The following is a 15,497-nucleotide window of genomic DNA, read 5'->3' on the forward strand; positions in this document are numbered from 1 at the left end:
AAATATTTTTAGCCAGGCCAAAAGAGGGGGTGGCAAGCAATCTGTGGGACAGATATTTGGGCACCGTTTCAATATTAAACCCTAAAAAGGTGTATAAGCATGTTAGGAAACGTTCATATGCAAAATTGTCTGCTCGCTCAGGTTTTAAATTAGGGTTTCCCTAAAATCTGCTATGTATAAAAGGGGGCAAAGATTTTTTGGCTTTTTTCGAAAGAAGGATGCAATTTTTGGCAGACCATTCTGAGAATGGTGCACAATAATTATTGCACAGTCCCTTACACAAATGGGGCGAAGGTCATGTTGCCAACGCATGGTAGAACCCCGGGGTAGAACATACGTTAGTTGTTAGATCATTGTAGAGAAAGATGGAACATGATGCATGAGATAAAGGTTAATTCATACACTCTTAGATAGCGAGAACCAATCAGAGCAAGCATTAGAAAAAGGCAAACCATGCATTGATTGTGTCTTATGTACAGGCGCGCACTCCGCATAGTACTACGTGCATTACTTGTTACGAAAGAAATTAGACAAAATAATGTACTTGCGCTGATGTTTATACGTCAAATGCACTTTGCATACTACTCGTATTACTTGTTGCAAAAGAAATTAGACAAAATGTGCTTGCGCTGATATTTATACGTCAAATGCACATTAGACGCATCAACATCAGCGTGCGTGCGTTATTTTGTCTAATTTCTCTCCCAACAAATAATACGCTTTGATTAACCTACAATTAATTGATGGGGTCATGTTCTGATGTACGATTTGTAGTTTTTCATTTTAATATTACTCCTTTAAAATGTCACTATTGCCATAATTTATACCAAAGATAATTAAATGTACCAACTCATACAACTAGCGCAGTATCTGTCCGATTATTTTGTGTTAGAAAACGATTGGGGGCACGGTGGCGCAGCGGTACGGGCTCTACCTCGCAATCAGAGGGTTGCGAGTTCGAACCCCGGCGGTGCCATCGTGTTGTGCACTTGGGCAAGGCACTTTACCTCACTTGCCTCTCTCTACCCAGGGGTGAAATGGGGAGCTGTTAGGGATATTGTCCATTGAGCGCCGCCTAAAGGTATGAGCATGCCTTGGGCATTGTATGGCAGCTGACATATTCTAACGACGGCGGAATAAATGTAAAGCGCTTTGATACATGTGAAAGGCGCTATATAAATGTAAACATTTATTCATGCGGTCCTATATTAACGAAACTATGGTCCAAATTTCATTTGAATGAACACAGATGCCAACAGCGTGATGACTGTCTGCCTACACTGTGTGTAACGTGAAAGTGAATCCAATCATGCCAACTCACTCCTGATTGGATTGTAATTTCATTATTGTATCCAAAGTTGTGCATTCACATTGTATTTTGAAATGTGTGACATATAATGACAGTTGGTTGGCAGCTGTTTTCATTCAAATTAAAATTTTACTATAGGTTTCTCTTCGGAGGATCGGGGCAAAAAGCACCATTATATTTGTAAAAAGGTTATTGATGTAGAAAATCATGAAATGTCCATTTTACGCTTTTGGCAGGGAGAGAGGGGATAATCCCTCTATAGTCTATATATCTACCTCTTGTCACCGGTACTAGCTTTGAAGTTCAGCGTGTCCTGTGTTAGCTTAGCGTTACATGGTGCGTGTACATACTTTTATGCGCCCCACACAGACATCACCTGGCTAATAATTACTTGGTACAGCAGAGATACTAAAATAAGTACCCAGGATCGATACATGTGAATGTGCTATGCACGATTTGATATTCAGACGATAAATCTTTGGATACCGGGGTAGAAAATGATGAATATCTCCCGTAATTGATTTAGTCTAAAGAAACCAGATTGGTTCCTTGCACTTGAATATATCTGTTCAACGGATATGATAGTTTTAGCTAGCGTCTTGAGAAAGAAGCGTGCGTCTTGAACTAAAAAATGACAAAAATATTCTGATTTTATATGTGCCGAACTATAGCGTATAGCGTAGGCTAGCTGCACTCACTCCCGTGGAGGCAGTATAAAAGTCGATGACCATTGACCTCAATGGCGTATACGTGCTCACTCACACACAGAGAGGCCAATTACCAGGCTATTGTCAGTAGCCATAGTCGGCCATGCCCTCGGCTCATTGTGCGTCTCAAAGGTCGGAACAAAATGGCCATGCGTGGCTGTGGATTCATACTACCATGGCGAATTTCTGCCATGAAGATATCGGGGCGATGACACTGTGCGCCCGATCAACGTACTGCATATGTACACGCAAGAAACCACGCTAAACCAACGCAAAATGCACTGAACTTCAAAGTTAGTGCCGGTTACTGGAGGTGGATATGTAGACTAGTACAAATCCAGTTTTGTTTGTACGACATCATTGATGTTTTGGTTTGTTACCTTACATAACAATTTTCAAATAATTATAAATAACAACAACAATTTAATTTTGACACTTTCAGACTAATTTATTTACAACGTCATCATTGGCTATTCCAGTTGAAATCCATACACCCCTATGGAAGACATGACCTTAATCTCCCACACAGGAGTCTAAATTTAAATGGGGCTACCTAAATGGGTGATTCCATTTTAAAATCTACATCCCCTGTGTGAGAGATTAAGGTCATGTCTTCCATCAGGTGTATGGATTTCAACTGAAAAAACTCATTACAAATTTACAATTCACAAAAATACAAATTCGGAACAAGAATAACAAAAAATAAAACATCCTTCAACTTGATAATCAATAAACAATCATCAATAATTGGAAATCAATTTTGCACAATTGAAAACTAAATAAAAATCAATATCATATCGGCTAATATAAAATCAATACTATTTTTGATTAAAACAAATTTGGTTGCACTTCCGATATAAACTGAATACAAAAATATGCCGAGGAAAAAAAGTAAAGACTCTTCCTATACGACAAATGCAAGAAGTTCCTATCTGCAATAGCTGCCCTATAGTATATAGTATACACATATGGTAATTTCAGCATTCACATCTAAAAATATGACACCTGGCAGCTTTTACATATGAGGCCTCATGCTTCAAAATTTTTTATCCACATGGCTGACATTATCTTAGATATGCAAACACTGACTAAAGCTCGGGCAAACCCGAGGTATACTAATGTTGGTTATCATATCTATCACTTCCTGTAATTTATTATATGTCAATTCAATGGCATAGCCAGGGGGAAAAGGGGGCAGCTGTCCCATGTGAGAAGTCTAGTCTTTCCCCCCTCTTGCCCTCCCTGTGGGATGCTGTCCACCATGATATTATGACTTTTTTAATTTTGTAGTCCATTTTGACAATTTTTTGTTGACAATTAAATTTTGCCCCCTGAAAGTTGCCTCCTTTCCTCCCCCCCAAGAAAGGAAAGTCCTGGCTATACCAATGTGTTGATGTCCCCAAGCTTCATAAAGTCGTTTAAATCATAATTTCTTGGGCTTGCATCATTCATTTCTCATCCTCGCATACATTAATTGTGTCTTGCATTGTTTTATGCCCTGCCAGGGTGAAGCAGAAGCATATAGGTAGCATCCTTTCTTCATGACAGTTACAGAAGCTTGAATCTGTGATGTAAATGTCATCTTCAGAGAAGATATCTTACCCTTCCCAGAATCCTTTGCAACATGATGCATCACCTCACTACAGCAAATGTCACTCCTATTACTTTGTACAGATTCCCTTTGTGTTCGTGTTGAGAATAGACTGGCTAAACTTGCGTCGACAGTCAAGAAATAAACAAATTTTGAAAGATCTGGATCCTATGGTTTTTGGGGGTACTTTGGCCACTCGAGACACATTTCACTAGATAGCAAATCAGTACAGAAAATTGAAATGCATTGTGGGAAGTTTACGATATCTTCTCTGGTCAATCTCATAATGAAAGGATTTTTACCATCCTTTTTTAACTCAAAATCGAGCCACTTTTAGTGAGAAAATTATCCACAAATTAAACAAATCCATACAGTCTGTCACAAAAACAATGATAAATTAAGTAACAAAAACATTTCACATGATCTTCATAAGCCACTTTTAGAATTATAGTCGCCGGCAGAAATAAACTCGGAATGTTGTGTCCGACATCATCCTTGAGGGGCGTGGCAAGTTTCTGCTCTCTATTAAAGGATTCCAGATGGATGGTGACCCAGATCCAATAACGTATTAGTCCAATCAGCAAGACAGCTAATCACAGCACGTTTCTACTTTGATTGACAGGCGATGCCAGACACAACATTCCAAGTTTATCTCTGCCGCCGCTAATAGTAAGTAGTTTTTAAGCACAAATCATCTGTCCACGTACAGCTATGTAATTTCTGGATTTGTTTTCCTTCCAGAACTAACAATCCTACAACATCACAGATACACACAGAAAAAAATAATACACTTTTTAAAGTGTACAATGATGATACTGATACACCCAAATCATGGGCGTAGCCGGGAGCCAAGAGGAGACAAATCCCCCCCCCCCCCAGAAATTTTCCAACAATAAAATAAGGACAATAAAGAGTAAAGTGTCCTTAAAATGACTAAAATGACAAATAAAATCACACTAAACATTCTGGCTACGCTACTGACCTAAATGTATTGTCTTTTCAAATTTTTTTGACCCTCCCCTTTTTTTACAGGTAAACAAACTGCTGTACATTTGTGTCAGCTCATTTTTCCCCAGAAAAGAAAACCATAAGGCCTATGTACTTAAGAATAACCCTTCATAGTATTTGGCAAGGTCCTTAATCAGTGTCCGACTGCTCTTTGTGATTATCGCGTAAAAAAAGAAATGGGTCACGCCTGGGTCATGCAATTCTATGCAGCATGATCAGCGTATGAGGTGCTGATGTGATGTGATTCAATTAGCCAATCTGAACCCCAGTTACATGTTTATGCTGTAAACAGCACCAAATCAGAAGACAGCTGAAGGACCTTGCTATAAACTATTTAGTTAGAGCTAAAATGTCACATATTTATGAAATACATTTCGTTGTCTGCATCACATACAGTCCCATCTCAAAAGGCTGTCTTGTGTGATTTTTTTTAAAATTATGTCATCTTATTGTGATGAGATACACTGTAAAATTAACTTAACATATTAATTTTGAAGTATCATTACAATATTACAATCCCATGTTCATTTGTAAAAAAAAAGCATGCCAAAATTTAAAATAACAATAGGAAATACAACAATGATAATAAAAATCACACAAGGCAGATACGACAGTATGTGATGCAGACAACGATTTGAATGTTATTGTAGGTAAACTCTATGAAATCAACACTTTTTGGCACTTTTCCAAACTCATGTGCAACATCAAAAGATAAATGGGTAATTTTGGAAATTTATGATGATATATACTTGAAAAATTAAAAACTTTCAACTGGAAAAACAGTCAGACCCAGGGTACAGTGACTGTTCTTGCATGACATCATAAAAATATAGCAAAGTTGTGAAGCACAATATAAACTGAGTGTCTGAGTTAAGTGAATGCATAATAATCGTAATGTCTCTTTGAATAGTTCATAAACATTCTATTCTTCTTCAAAATTTGCAAATATATGACCTTCCACAACAAACCACGTGTAAAGCTGCAATTTTCAGTTTTTAGAATTTGACTTAGTTACAATTTACTTGGAAAACAAATGGTCACTCAATCAATAATTGAAATTTCTTTGTTTCCTATTGACTTTTGTTGAGCCATATCTCTGAATAGGTCCAGGCAGCTTTATATGCTGGCGAAGTTACGTAATTAATCAGATTAACTACCATAGCAATAGGTCAAAACAATTTTGAACATATCGCGCTCCACTACAAGCAGGTTAAACTAATCGCCTGTGTATGTCTGCAATCATAGATTGAATACAATGCTGGTCTTTTCAAATATACTAATCTTACAGGTGCAAGTGATCAGCGTGATATGGTTCAATGCAGAGGTATCGTGTGAACGTATCAGTGCAGCACGGTATATTCAAAAATTGTTTTGACCTATTGCTATGGTAGTTAATCCGATTATTACGTAACTTCGCCAGCGTATACCTAGTGACTTGTGGTGAATGGTCACGGATGATGTCAAATACATGTGTAGTTAGTGCACATAATTATTTGGCTTGACCGACTAACATTCATTTTTTTTGTAAAGCACCAAATGTTGAGGAAGAAATATATAATTATTTGCCTTTTTATTCAGGAAGAATTTGAACTATAAATATTCATACACTCTTAGAAAAAAAGGGTTCTTGGCTGTCCTATATGTAGAACCCTAAAGAGAAAAGGTTCTTAAAAGTTGCAAGAACCCCAAACTAGTTATTTCTGGCCTTTGCAAATCCTTGTTCAAGTATAAAATGGTTCTCTCTAGCTTTTGCAGAACCCTTTTAACTTATTCATAAAACCATTTAAAGTTCTGCACAGGGAACTCAAGAACCTTTTTAGGTTCTACTTAGAACCTTTTTAGGTTCTACTTGGAACCTTTTTAGGTTCTACTTGGAACCTTTTTAGGTTCTACTTGGAACCTTTTTAGGTTCTACTTGGAACCTTTTTAGGTTCTACTTAGAACCTTTTTAGGTTCTACTTGGAACCTTTTTAGGTTCTACTTAGAACCTTTTTAGGTTCTACTTGGAACCTTTTTAGGTTCTACTTAGAACCTTTTTAGGTTCTACTTAGAACCTCTTCTAAGAGTGCATAGTGCGAGTCAGTGGCAGCACCAATAAAGTATTATAATTTTTTTATTACTTCCATGGTCTGTGCTGTGCACCGAGCGTACATGTACACAAGAAGTGATAAACAATCATGTTGATTGGCTGATCAACTGTCTTGACAACAAGGTGGTTGACCCATTGGTCAACAGCGTGTAGAAGGGGAGGAGATCTTGCCACTTCTATGTGATCGGTGATTACCAACGCGTGCCCGGATTACAGAAGGAATACAAAATTAACTTTAGTTAAGTGTATTAGGAGGGGGCAAAAAAATGAATTTTATGTTCTAAAAGTGAGACTACCCTTATCCAGCCCCCACCCCCATTCCCCGCATCACAGCTCATTTCAGTGCTTGTCGTCATTCAGTTACATGTATAATTAGAGCAAAATTAATTGTCATGCCCATCCCACTGCGCTTATTAAAGCTAACTATAGAAAACAAGATTTAACTAATAAAACAGGACATTTGTGTACATGAGGAAAATACTTGCCTCCCCTCAGTCTAGATTCATTTATAGTTTAACCTGTTTGGGTTAAATAATTTCCAAGTTATGAAACTCTTGAGACATTCATTTAGCATGTCTACTATATCTGGGTTATCCCAGGTTCTGAAGACTTATCATATGAATGACCTGCTATGTATGGTATTATCTCTGAGTCAGTGGTGTGGTTTCATCTACTGCAAACTCTCTAGTTTAATCTCTTTGAGTTAAACAACCTCCAAGTTCTGAAACTCTTAAGACATCTATTTAGCGTGTGAATGACCTGCTATGTCTGAGATTACATTGTATCTCCCTATCTCCATATCTATTACATGCCTGTTAGCATTTCCCCCGTAGTTAATTGGAGTTCAGACTCTCTAGTTTAATCTCTTTGGGTTAAACAACCTCCAAGTTCTGAAACTTTTAAGACATCTATTTAGCGTGTGAATGACCTGCTATGTCTGGGGTTGTCTCTACCACCAGGTCTTCCTCCACGGCCAGGTTTCATCGGAGATTGGAACCTGAAATGAACAACAACAAAATGGTTACTGACATTCATTGAAAAATGCAGCTTCATGAATCCTTTAAGTCTGCCCACCCAGTATAAGGTGGAATGTACACTCCTCAAAAAAATTAAAGGATCAGTTCAATATAATCAGCATTTTTGAAAAAAACATTGGATATGATGATAATATTATTGATAATTGTGCTTGATCTTTCATTACATAACTTGTTCCCTAAGTTGTAAACAAAATTCACTCATTACAAATACCCGCTATCACCCACATCTTGAGGGGAGGGGAGGGGGAAAAATGGAGGCTAAAATTTCGATTTTGAAGACATTTTTCAAACATCACCACGGTCAAGGTCAAGCCACATATTGAGTTGGGTTTGTGTATGTGATGTGTGTTTGGGTCTATACATCATATTAGTGGGTATAAAATGCCCTCAATGTATCCCCGGGGGTGGGGTAAGTCATTAATGTAACCGCACAAAAGATGATCTCCTGGCCCCCTCCTCACATATCTTAGGGTAGGGATCATAAGAGCTCCCTTAATAGTGCAATGTAATACATAAATGAATACTCTATATGTTCTGTCGTACCATTTAATGATCACGATTAAGACCCCTACCCTCAGAGAAACGAGGAGGGGCCACACACCCAGTCACCCACCCAGATAACAGCCACATCTACTAACAGGTCTCATTTCTCATTGCCCATGAGGAGACCTACCCTGTGATTCCCTCATGCCATGTATTCCCTACCTAGTAACAACCTACCTATCTTTGCCACCAGGTCCTCCCCAGGAACCACGACCCCTGCCACTTGACCTCATTCCTCTGCCACCCCTGCGGCCACTGGAACCGCCCCTTCCTCTCATGCCGCCACCTCTAGGGCCACCCCTTGGTCCACCTCTTGAACCACCACGTGATCCATAATTGCTGTCACGCGATGAGCTACGTGGGCCGCGGTCATCACCACCTGGACGACCACCTCGTCCACGGCTGCTGTACTGTTGTTGTCCTGGCTGAGACCTATTGTCTTGTCTGCCTTCCATACGATTGTCTTGTCTGAAAAGACATGCATAAAACACATGTTATTCATACATCACCGAAACATTTTTGAGGTAAAATACTTCTAAGTAGAATTTTTTCTTGTTTAACTTATCAGTGTAGTGTACTGTGTTGCAGCTACAATATCATTGCTATTTCATCCTATGTGCTATTCCAACTGAAATTCACACATCCTCTATGGCAGACATGACTTAAAATCTTCCACACAGGGAGTGTGAATTTCAAATGGGTTTAAATGAATGGGTTACTTCATTCCTGTGTGGGAGATTAAGGTCATGTCTTCCACAGGGGGTGTATGGATTTTAACTGGAATAGCAAAACTTTTCAGGTTGCCATTTTTGACAGAATGTGCAATGGTATGATAAAAACAAATAAACGTAAAAAATTAGAGCAAGAGAAAATGAAAAACAATTGATTCTTAAAGAAGCTTATGTGATAGCACAGTTGATGTTGAACAAAAAACAAACAAGGTCTGGAAGAGGTAGAAAAGTGTCCAATATTATTCAGTTGTTTATATTAGAAGTACAGAAAAGTATGTGACTGTATGTCTACTTATTTTATTATATAAAATGCCCTCTCAGTAACTAAGGAGTAATCCACGCACATGAAACAGCCTCTCCAAATGTGTCAGTAGTGGGGTATTGAAGTGCTGAACCCTCATTATAATAGTTTGTCATTATCTTGCTCAAGCCTGTTGTACAGCCTAACTTCTGATGTAAAGAAATAGTGCCCTGATCAGGTAAAATGAGGACCAAGGATGCAGACAAGAAATTGTTTTCCCCTTTTCAATTATTAGGTAGAATACAGTGCCTTTAATCTATAATCAGAGTGGTCTACATGTACACTACACAATTCCTATCCGGTATGTCCACCTGAACAGGTACACCCATTGGCAAGGTACCTGACTGGTGCACACAAAGTACCTACATAGTACCAATGCTGCTACTGCACAGGACCCACCAGCAGTGGTACTGCACTGGTACTCCCCTGGTACTGCACAGTACCAGCCAAGTACCTTGACAACAGTGTACCTGTGCGGGCACCCCCAATAGGAATCTTGTAGTGTAGCTGTATCCACTATATGGTTTTCAAATGGCATAATTGCTAAATTGACAATAGTGACAAAATGTCAGGGAGCATTCCATTCTTTCTCTTTGCAGGGCCAGGACTTTGCATGTCTATTTGAAGCAAATAGCTTAAAATCAAATCATTTTTGCAACATTTCCTCATTTTTGCTTGACCTGCAGGTCACAAATCTACTGACAGATTTGGACAGGCATTACTGTGATTCTATTTAATTTACCTTTGGCTTGAAAATCTGAAAATAAAATTGAGATAAAAAACAAGAGACACAAGATTTACATGCATGCAAACAAGCAATTTCAATACAATAAGCAGACACATTTTCAGCATCAACAAACAAAAATGCCATAAATTGCCAAAAAAAAAACTGTTCCAGTTTTTCCAGAAGGGTCGATCAGTTTGGCATTAACTTTTTTGTAAATGACCCACCTGAATCATAAGAAAATGCAATATTCTTTTACACTTGCATTTTACAGTCAAAATCAATCAATTTAGGCCAAAAAAAACCCCAACAAAATACAAAAAGCTGATTTTACATGCATATAGCTAAAAATAAAATCCCAAAAATTCAAAACCTGGATTGGATAGGCCTGAAGAACTGAGTTTTTTTTATATGTTAATCACATTGTAATGTTCCATCTCTTTATTTTATTGATTTTCAAAAATTGCAGGTGAGCTACTCAGGCCTATATTTATTTTTTTTATTTTTTTTTTTTAAAAAAACAAAAAAATCTAAGTCAAGGTAGGTCGGGTTATGCCAATCAAACAATTTTTTAGGCCTTGTCACTCTCCTGAGGACGTTTAGAGGAGTGGTTTTAAAACTGTACCCTGTTCAAATGAACATAATAAATAATACAGTTTTAAAACCACTCTCCAGTGCAATTTAGGAGAGCCTTAACAAGTGCGATTGCTCATGCTCACCTAAAAGCTGAATTCCAAATGGGGTTACCTAAATGGGCGAGTCCATTTGAAATCTATATCCCCTGTGTGGGAGATTAAGGTCATGTCTTCCATGGATGTAGGGGGTGTATGGATTTCAACTAGCATATCCCAATCCTTCCACCATTTCATTTTAAGCTGCCTTTTTCATTTGCATTGGGTGCAAACATAATACCAACATGCATTTTGTTACATTCAGCAAACATAATGTTTGATAATTTTGGCACAGACACCCCCACACACACAAATCATAGTTCTGAACATTCTTGTAGAGCTTGAAGCAATAATATATAATTGTGGTTAAACTTTAATTTTGTTATTCTTTGCCAAAACTTATAGATAACATTTAAATATCAGATTACATAAAACATTTTAATAACATTCAGAAAACATGTTTGAAAACTTGATGCAAAACATTCTAACATAATGTTAATAATCTACATCTACATCTACAACAATACTTAGTAAAGTTGCCATAAAGGCAATATCTGACTAAGAACAGTGTTAATAATAAGTGTTGACAGAATATTTTGCAAATTTGGCAAAAAAACATTTTGCAATAACATTTTGACAACATTTGTAGAATGTTGTTGTGTTTTTTAAAACATTTAAAAAATGTTTTCATGATTTCAATATAACCCAACATTTAAATGTTATAAAATGATTTTAGAAAACCAAAACATGTTTATAACACATTTTTAATATTTTAAAAACATCTTTGTGATTGCTGGGTGTCAGGCTTTAAGTTTTCTGCCATTTTATAAGCCAAAATAACGAGGTAAAATAAATGAAACCCCAGTTACTTTATCTTGGTCCCTTAACCTTGGGGCTCTATGAGGGATTTAAAACTATAATTACAACAGTAACTCAAAATTGCTATTGCCCTACAAATTTAGCTGATACCAATAAGTTTAAGTTGGGACATGCATAAAACATTACAAATGTGCCAAAAAATCAGGTTTGAAAAAAAAAAAACCAAATTCATTTTAAAAAGATTATATATTTTTGGCTTTAAAATGGGCCACAAAAATCCACACACACACCATGATTATGTCATCTCAATACCAGATCTAGCTGGAACCTTTGCTATCATTATGCTAAATTGCAGTTGAAAACTAGTGACATTTATAAAATCTAGTTGACTTGTACACAATTTGTCCTCAAATATGAGATAATTTTGTTTGGAATTCAACAAATCTTCCACACCTTTTCCACTTTTTATAGAAGAAAATAGTTGAATAAATATCTTCCACAGTGGGAGTATGAATTTCAAGTGGAATGAACATGTTAGGCAGCTCCATTTGACTTTCATACACCCTCTAAGGATGATTCAACCTGAATCTTCCACAGAGGGAGGGTGAGTTTCAAATCGATTTGGTTAATGTGCTAATTCCATTTGAAATTCATACTCCCCCAGTGCAAGTTATTTCCCAAGCCTTCCAAGGGGTAGTGTGGAATTTAAATGGAATAGCCTAATAGCTCACTTTTGCTGTGAATTTGACTGGACATTAATTCAATTGCATTACATCACATCATACATCAAGTGCACACATATTACATCAACATGCAAATTGCCAATTCAACCACAATTCAATGCTTAATCATACCTTCTTGGTGTAAACGTCCTTTCTTGCTGTCCACCGCCACCACCACCACCCCTGCCGTAACCACCGGTCCTCTGTTGACCCATCCTATTCCACTGACCACGCCCACGAGTGCCACGCCCTCTAACTGGTCCACCTTGATCTATATTGAAACAAGTCAGATGATGAAAAACAATCAAATGATGATGGAGTGTGAAATGGGTAGCTTTTGATAAAATGAGAGAGATAAGCAGTAATTAAGGGGGTATTATACCCCTGCCCAATTTTGTGCCAATTTTGTGCCTATTTTTCTCAAAAATTATAGCACATTGGTGACAAGTAAGATATGTATATTATAGGGCAAGGACTACAATGACTGCACTGGAAATTTTATTTCAACACAGACAACAGTTGTGGAGTTACAGTCAAAAATGAGGGAAAACTAATATTTGATCAATAAATCAATAACTGCTTGCCTTGAGTTGCTGTATTTTCAGTGCAGTAGTGCATCTTACGTGTCTCAAATGCGCTATAATTTTTGAGAAAAATGTAAAAATAGGCACAAACTTGGCCAGGGATGTAGTACCCCCTGAAGCTGAACACATCCCCCCTACATAAGAAATGACCTGAATCTTCCACACAAGGAGTGTGAATTTCAAATTCTGAATGGGTGATATCTGCACCCCTGCATGGAAGGTTAAGGTCATGTATTCCATAGGGGCTGTATATGGATTTAAATGAACAGCCAAGTTCAACTATCAAGATGGGTTTGGTGGGATTATATAATCTGATTCCGCTCAGGTCTATTAATCAGTCATGTGACTGTAAACCAGTCATGTGACTATTAATCAGTTATGTGACTGTAAACCAGTCATGTGACTGTAAACCAGTCATGTGACTGTAAATCAGTCATTGTCCATCTCAGGAGTGTTCAGCTCCTCATTTGCTGGCTGCAAGAAGATGGTATGATCTTTACACAAAACAATGTCTTATAGGAAATGCAGTGGCATATAGGGGCATGTGCCCCCCTCCCCCAAACGATTGTAAAATTGAGAAAATCCCATAGGAAAATAGCCGAAAACAGCTTGTGCTCTCCCAACTAGACCCGGCCCCCCCAATCATGGTCGGTGCCCCCCATATGATGACCCATGCTACGCCATTAAGGAAATGTGTCAATGTATAAGTTAAAAACAAAACCTGGAAGATGAAGTAAACCTATATACGTGTCAGATCTAAAATTTGGTTTCAAAATTCGAGAAACGCATAATTGCAATCTGCAACACATATCTACTTGAGTAGGAACCCGGTGCCATTATTACAAATTCAATCTTTCACTTGACCCTGTACCTGCAAAAATCCAAAAGTTTGAAATTCTTCCCCAAAACAGTGGGTTTTCTGTGATTTTTTAAAAGGCAACAGGGGACAAAAACTGTGTTTATAATTGTTGGTGTAATACACATTTCAATTCAGCTTCAAAACTGCTTGTGTGTGGGGGGAACATTTCCCAATTCCTGTGAGCTATATTTACGCTTCATGATGTGAATTTCATGCTGTAAATGTAGGCATTTTTGGAGAACATGAATTTCCATGTTTTTCACGCTCAAAGCAGCTATCATAAAAAACACCAAAATTGATGTTTTTTTATGAAAAGGTCTATGTAAGTAAAGTCAAAATCACAAGTTTGAAAACAAGCGAAGTAGTTTGAAAATGACAAAGCGCAAACAAATTACACACACACACAAAAATGACCACTTTTATAGTAAATGTACCCTGAACACCTGATAAGAGAAAGATTCATGAAGCTGAACATAATGATGCACGATATGAAAGAGCCCCTCTTCTACACACCACACCAATTTCAAGCAAAAAGAGTTGAATCCATTTTGTTATGAGACAATGAATACAAGCTGCATCTAGTCACAACTTGTTTTTGATGAATAAAACTTGTTTTTGTAGAATACAACTGAGGAGCTGGCTGTGATGGTTATTCTAGATGTAAGCTAACTAGGGTTGTGCACCTACTTGGAGCTGTGTCCCTGAATTAGGCTATTATGGTGTGGCTTGGGCCATAGTGGTCAGCAAATTCCGGAGACACAAGGGTTTATGCCTGCATGAGCATAGTACATTATGAATCACTGTGGGTTTTTTCCATGTTGCACCATTCCTCATGATGATTTTGCACCCATACAGGTTTCTGTTTTAAAGATTAAAAATTACAACTTTCCCAGCAGCACCAAGAAACCCAGCATATACAGTGCCCTTATACCACCATTAATTGCATTCAAATTTTTATTGCAAAGAAAAGAAGATTTAGGGGCAATGTACCTAAAGTACTACAATGTACTACATTGTACTACAATGTACTACATTGTACTATGTTGTACCACATTGTACTATGTTGTACTACATTGTACTATGTTGTACTACATTGTACTACATTGTACTATGTTGTACTATGTTGTACTACATTGTACGACATTGTACTACATTGTACTATGTTGTACTACATTGTACTTCATTGTACTTCATTGTACTACATTGTACTATGTTGTACTACATTGTACTATGTTGCACTACATTGTAAAGCATTGTACTACATAGTACTACAATGTACTACATTGTACTTCATTGTACTTCATTGTACTACATTGTACTACATAGTACTACATTGTACTACATAGTACTACATTGTACTACATTGTGCTACATAGTACTACACTGTATTACACTGTACTTCATTGTACACTCCAACCTCACTTATACAGATTTCTTTAAGGGCCCATATCTAATTACCGGTGTGCAGCTCTCCCCAGCTTGCTTGGTGAACTCCCCATTCAATGGGAGCTTAAGCATGGTGAGTGCAGTAAGCTGCAGCTTGGCTGGGGAAGGCTGTGCACTATAGTAAATAGGCATGGGCCCTTGTAAGGACATCTCAGTCAGTCAGTTATCTGGACAAATGATTTTCTAAGGAAACATGTTTTTCAATGCCATGGCACCTTATTTTCATGCACTGAAGTATTAAAAGGACATTATCCTGCTCCCATGGAATGAGCGTAAAGTCAAATGTTGATAGTTTCGAGACCTTCTGGCTGCTGAGTTGATGTTACTTTTTTTGTAGCACACCTGTAAATGAGGCA

The 15,497-nt window shown here is 37.6% G+C and overlaps 1 protein-coding gene across 1 annotated transcript in view; it reads right to left on the reverse strand.

Annotated features, from left to right (window-relative positions):
• Nucleotides 1-4,620: 4,620 nt before the first annotated feature.
• LOC140144152 (protein virilizer homolog) overlaps nucleotides 4,621-15,497 on the reverse strand; it is a 90,535-nt gene continuing 79,658 nt past the window's right edge. Inside the window, exons 34-37 of the mRNA XM_072165983.1 lie at nucleotides 12,385-12,523; nucleotides 10,059-10,073; nucleotides 8,462-8,752; nucleotides 4,621-7,701 (exon numbers count right to left, since the gene is read on the reverse strand). Of these exons, the coding sequence (XP_072022084.1) occupies nucleotides 7,617-7,701; nucleotides 8,462-8,752; nucleotides 10,059-10,073; nucleotides 12,385-12,523 (530 nt within the window). The 3' untranslated portion in view covers nucleotides 4,621-7,616. The remainder of the gene's footprint in view (nucleotides 7,702-8,461; nucleotides 8,753-10,058; nucleotides 10,074-12,384; nucleotides 12,524-15,497) is intronic.

Source organism: Amphiura filiformis, chromosome 2 (assembly GCF_039555335.1).
Source record: "Amphiura filiformis chromosome 2, Afil_fr2py, whole genome shotgun sequence".
NCBI lineage: Eukaryota > Metazoa > Echinodermata > Ophiuroidea > Amphilepidida > Amphiuridae > Amphiura > Amphiura filiformis.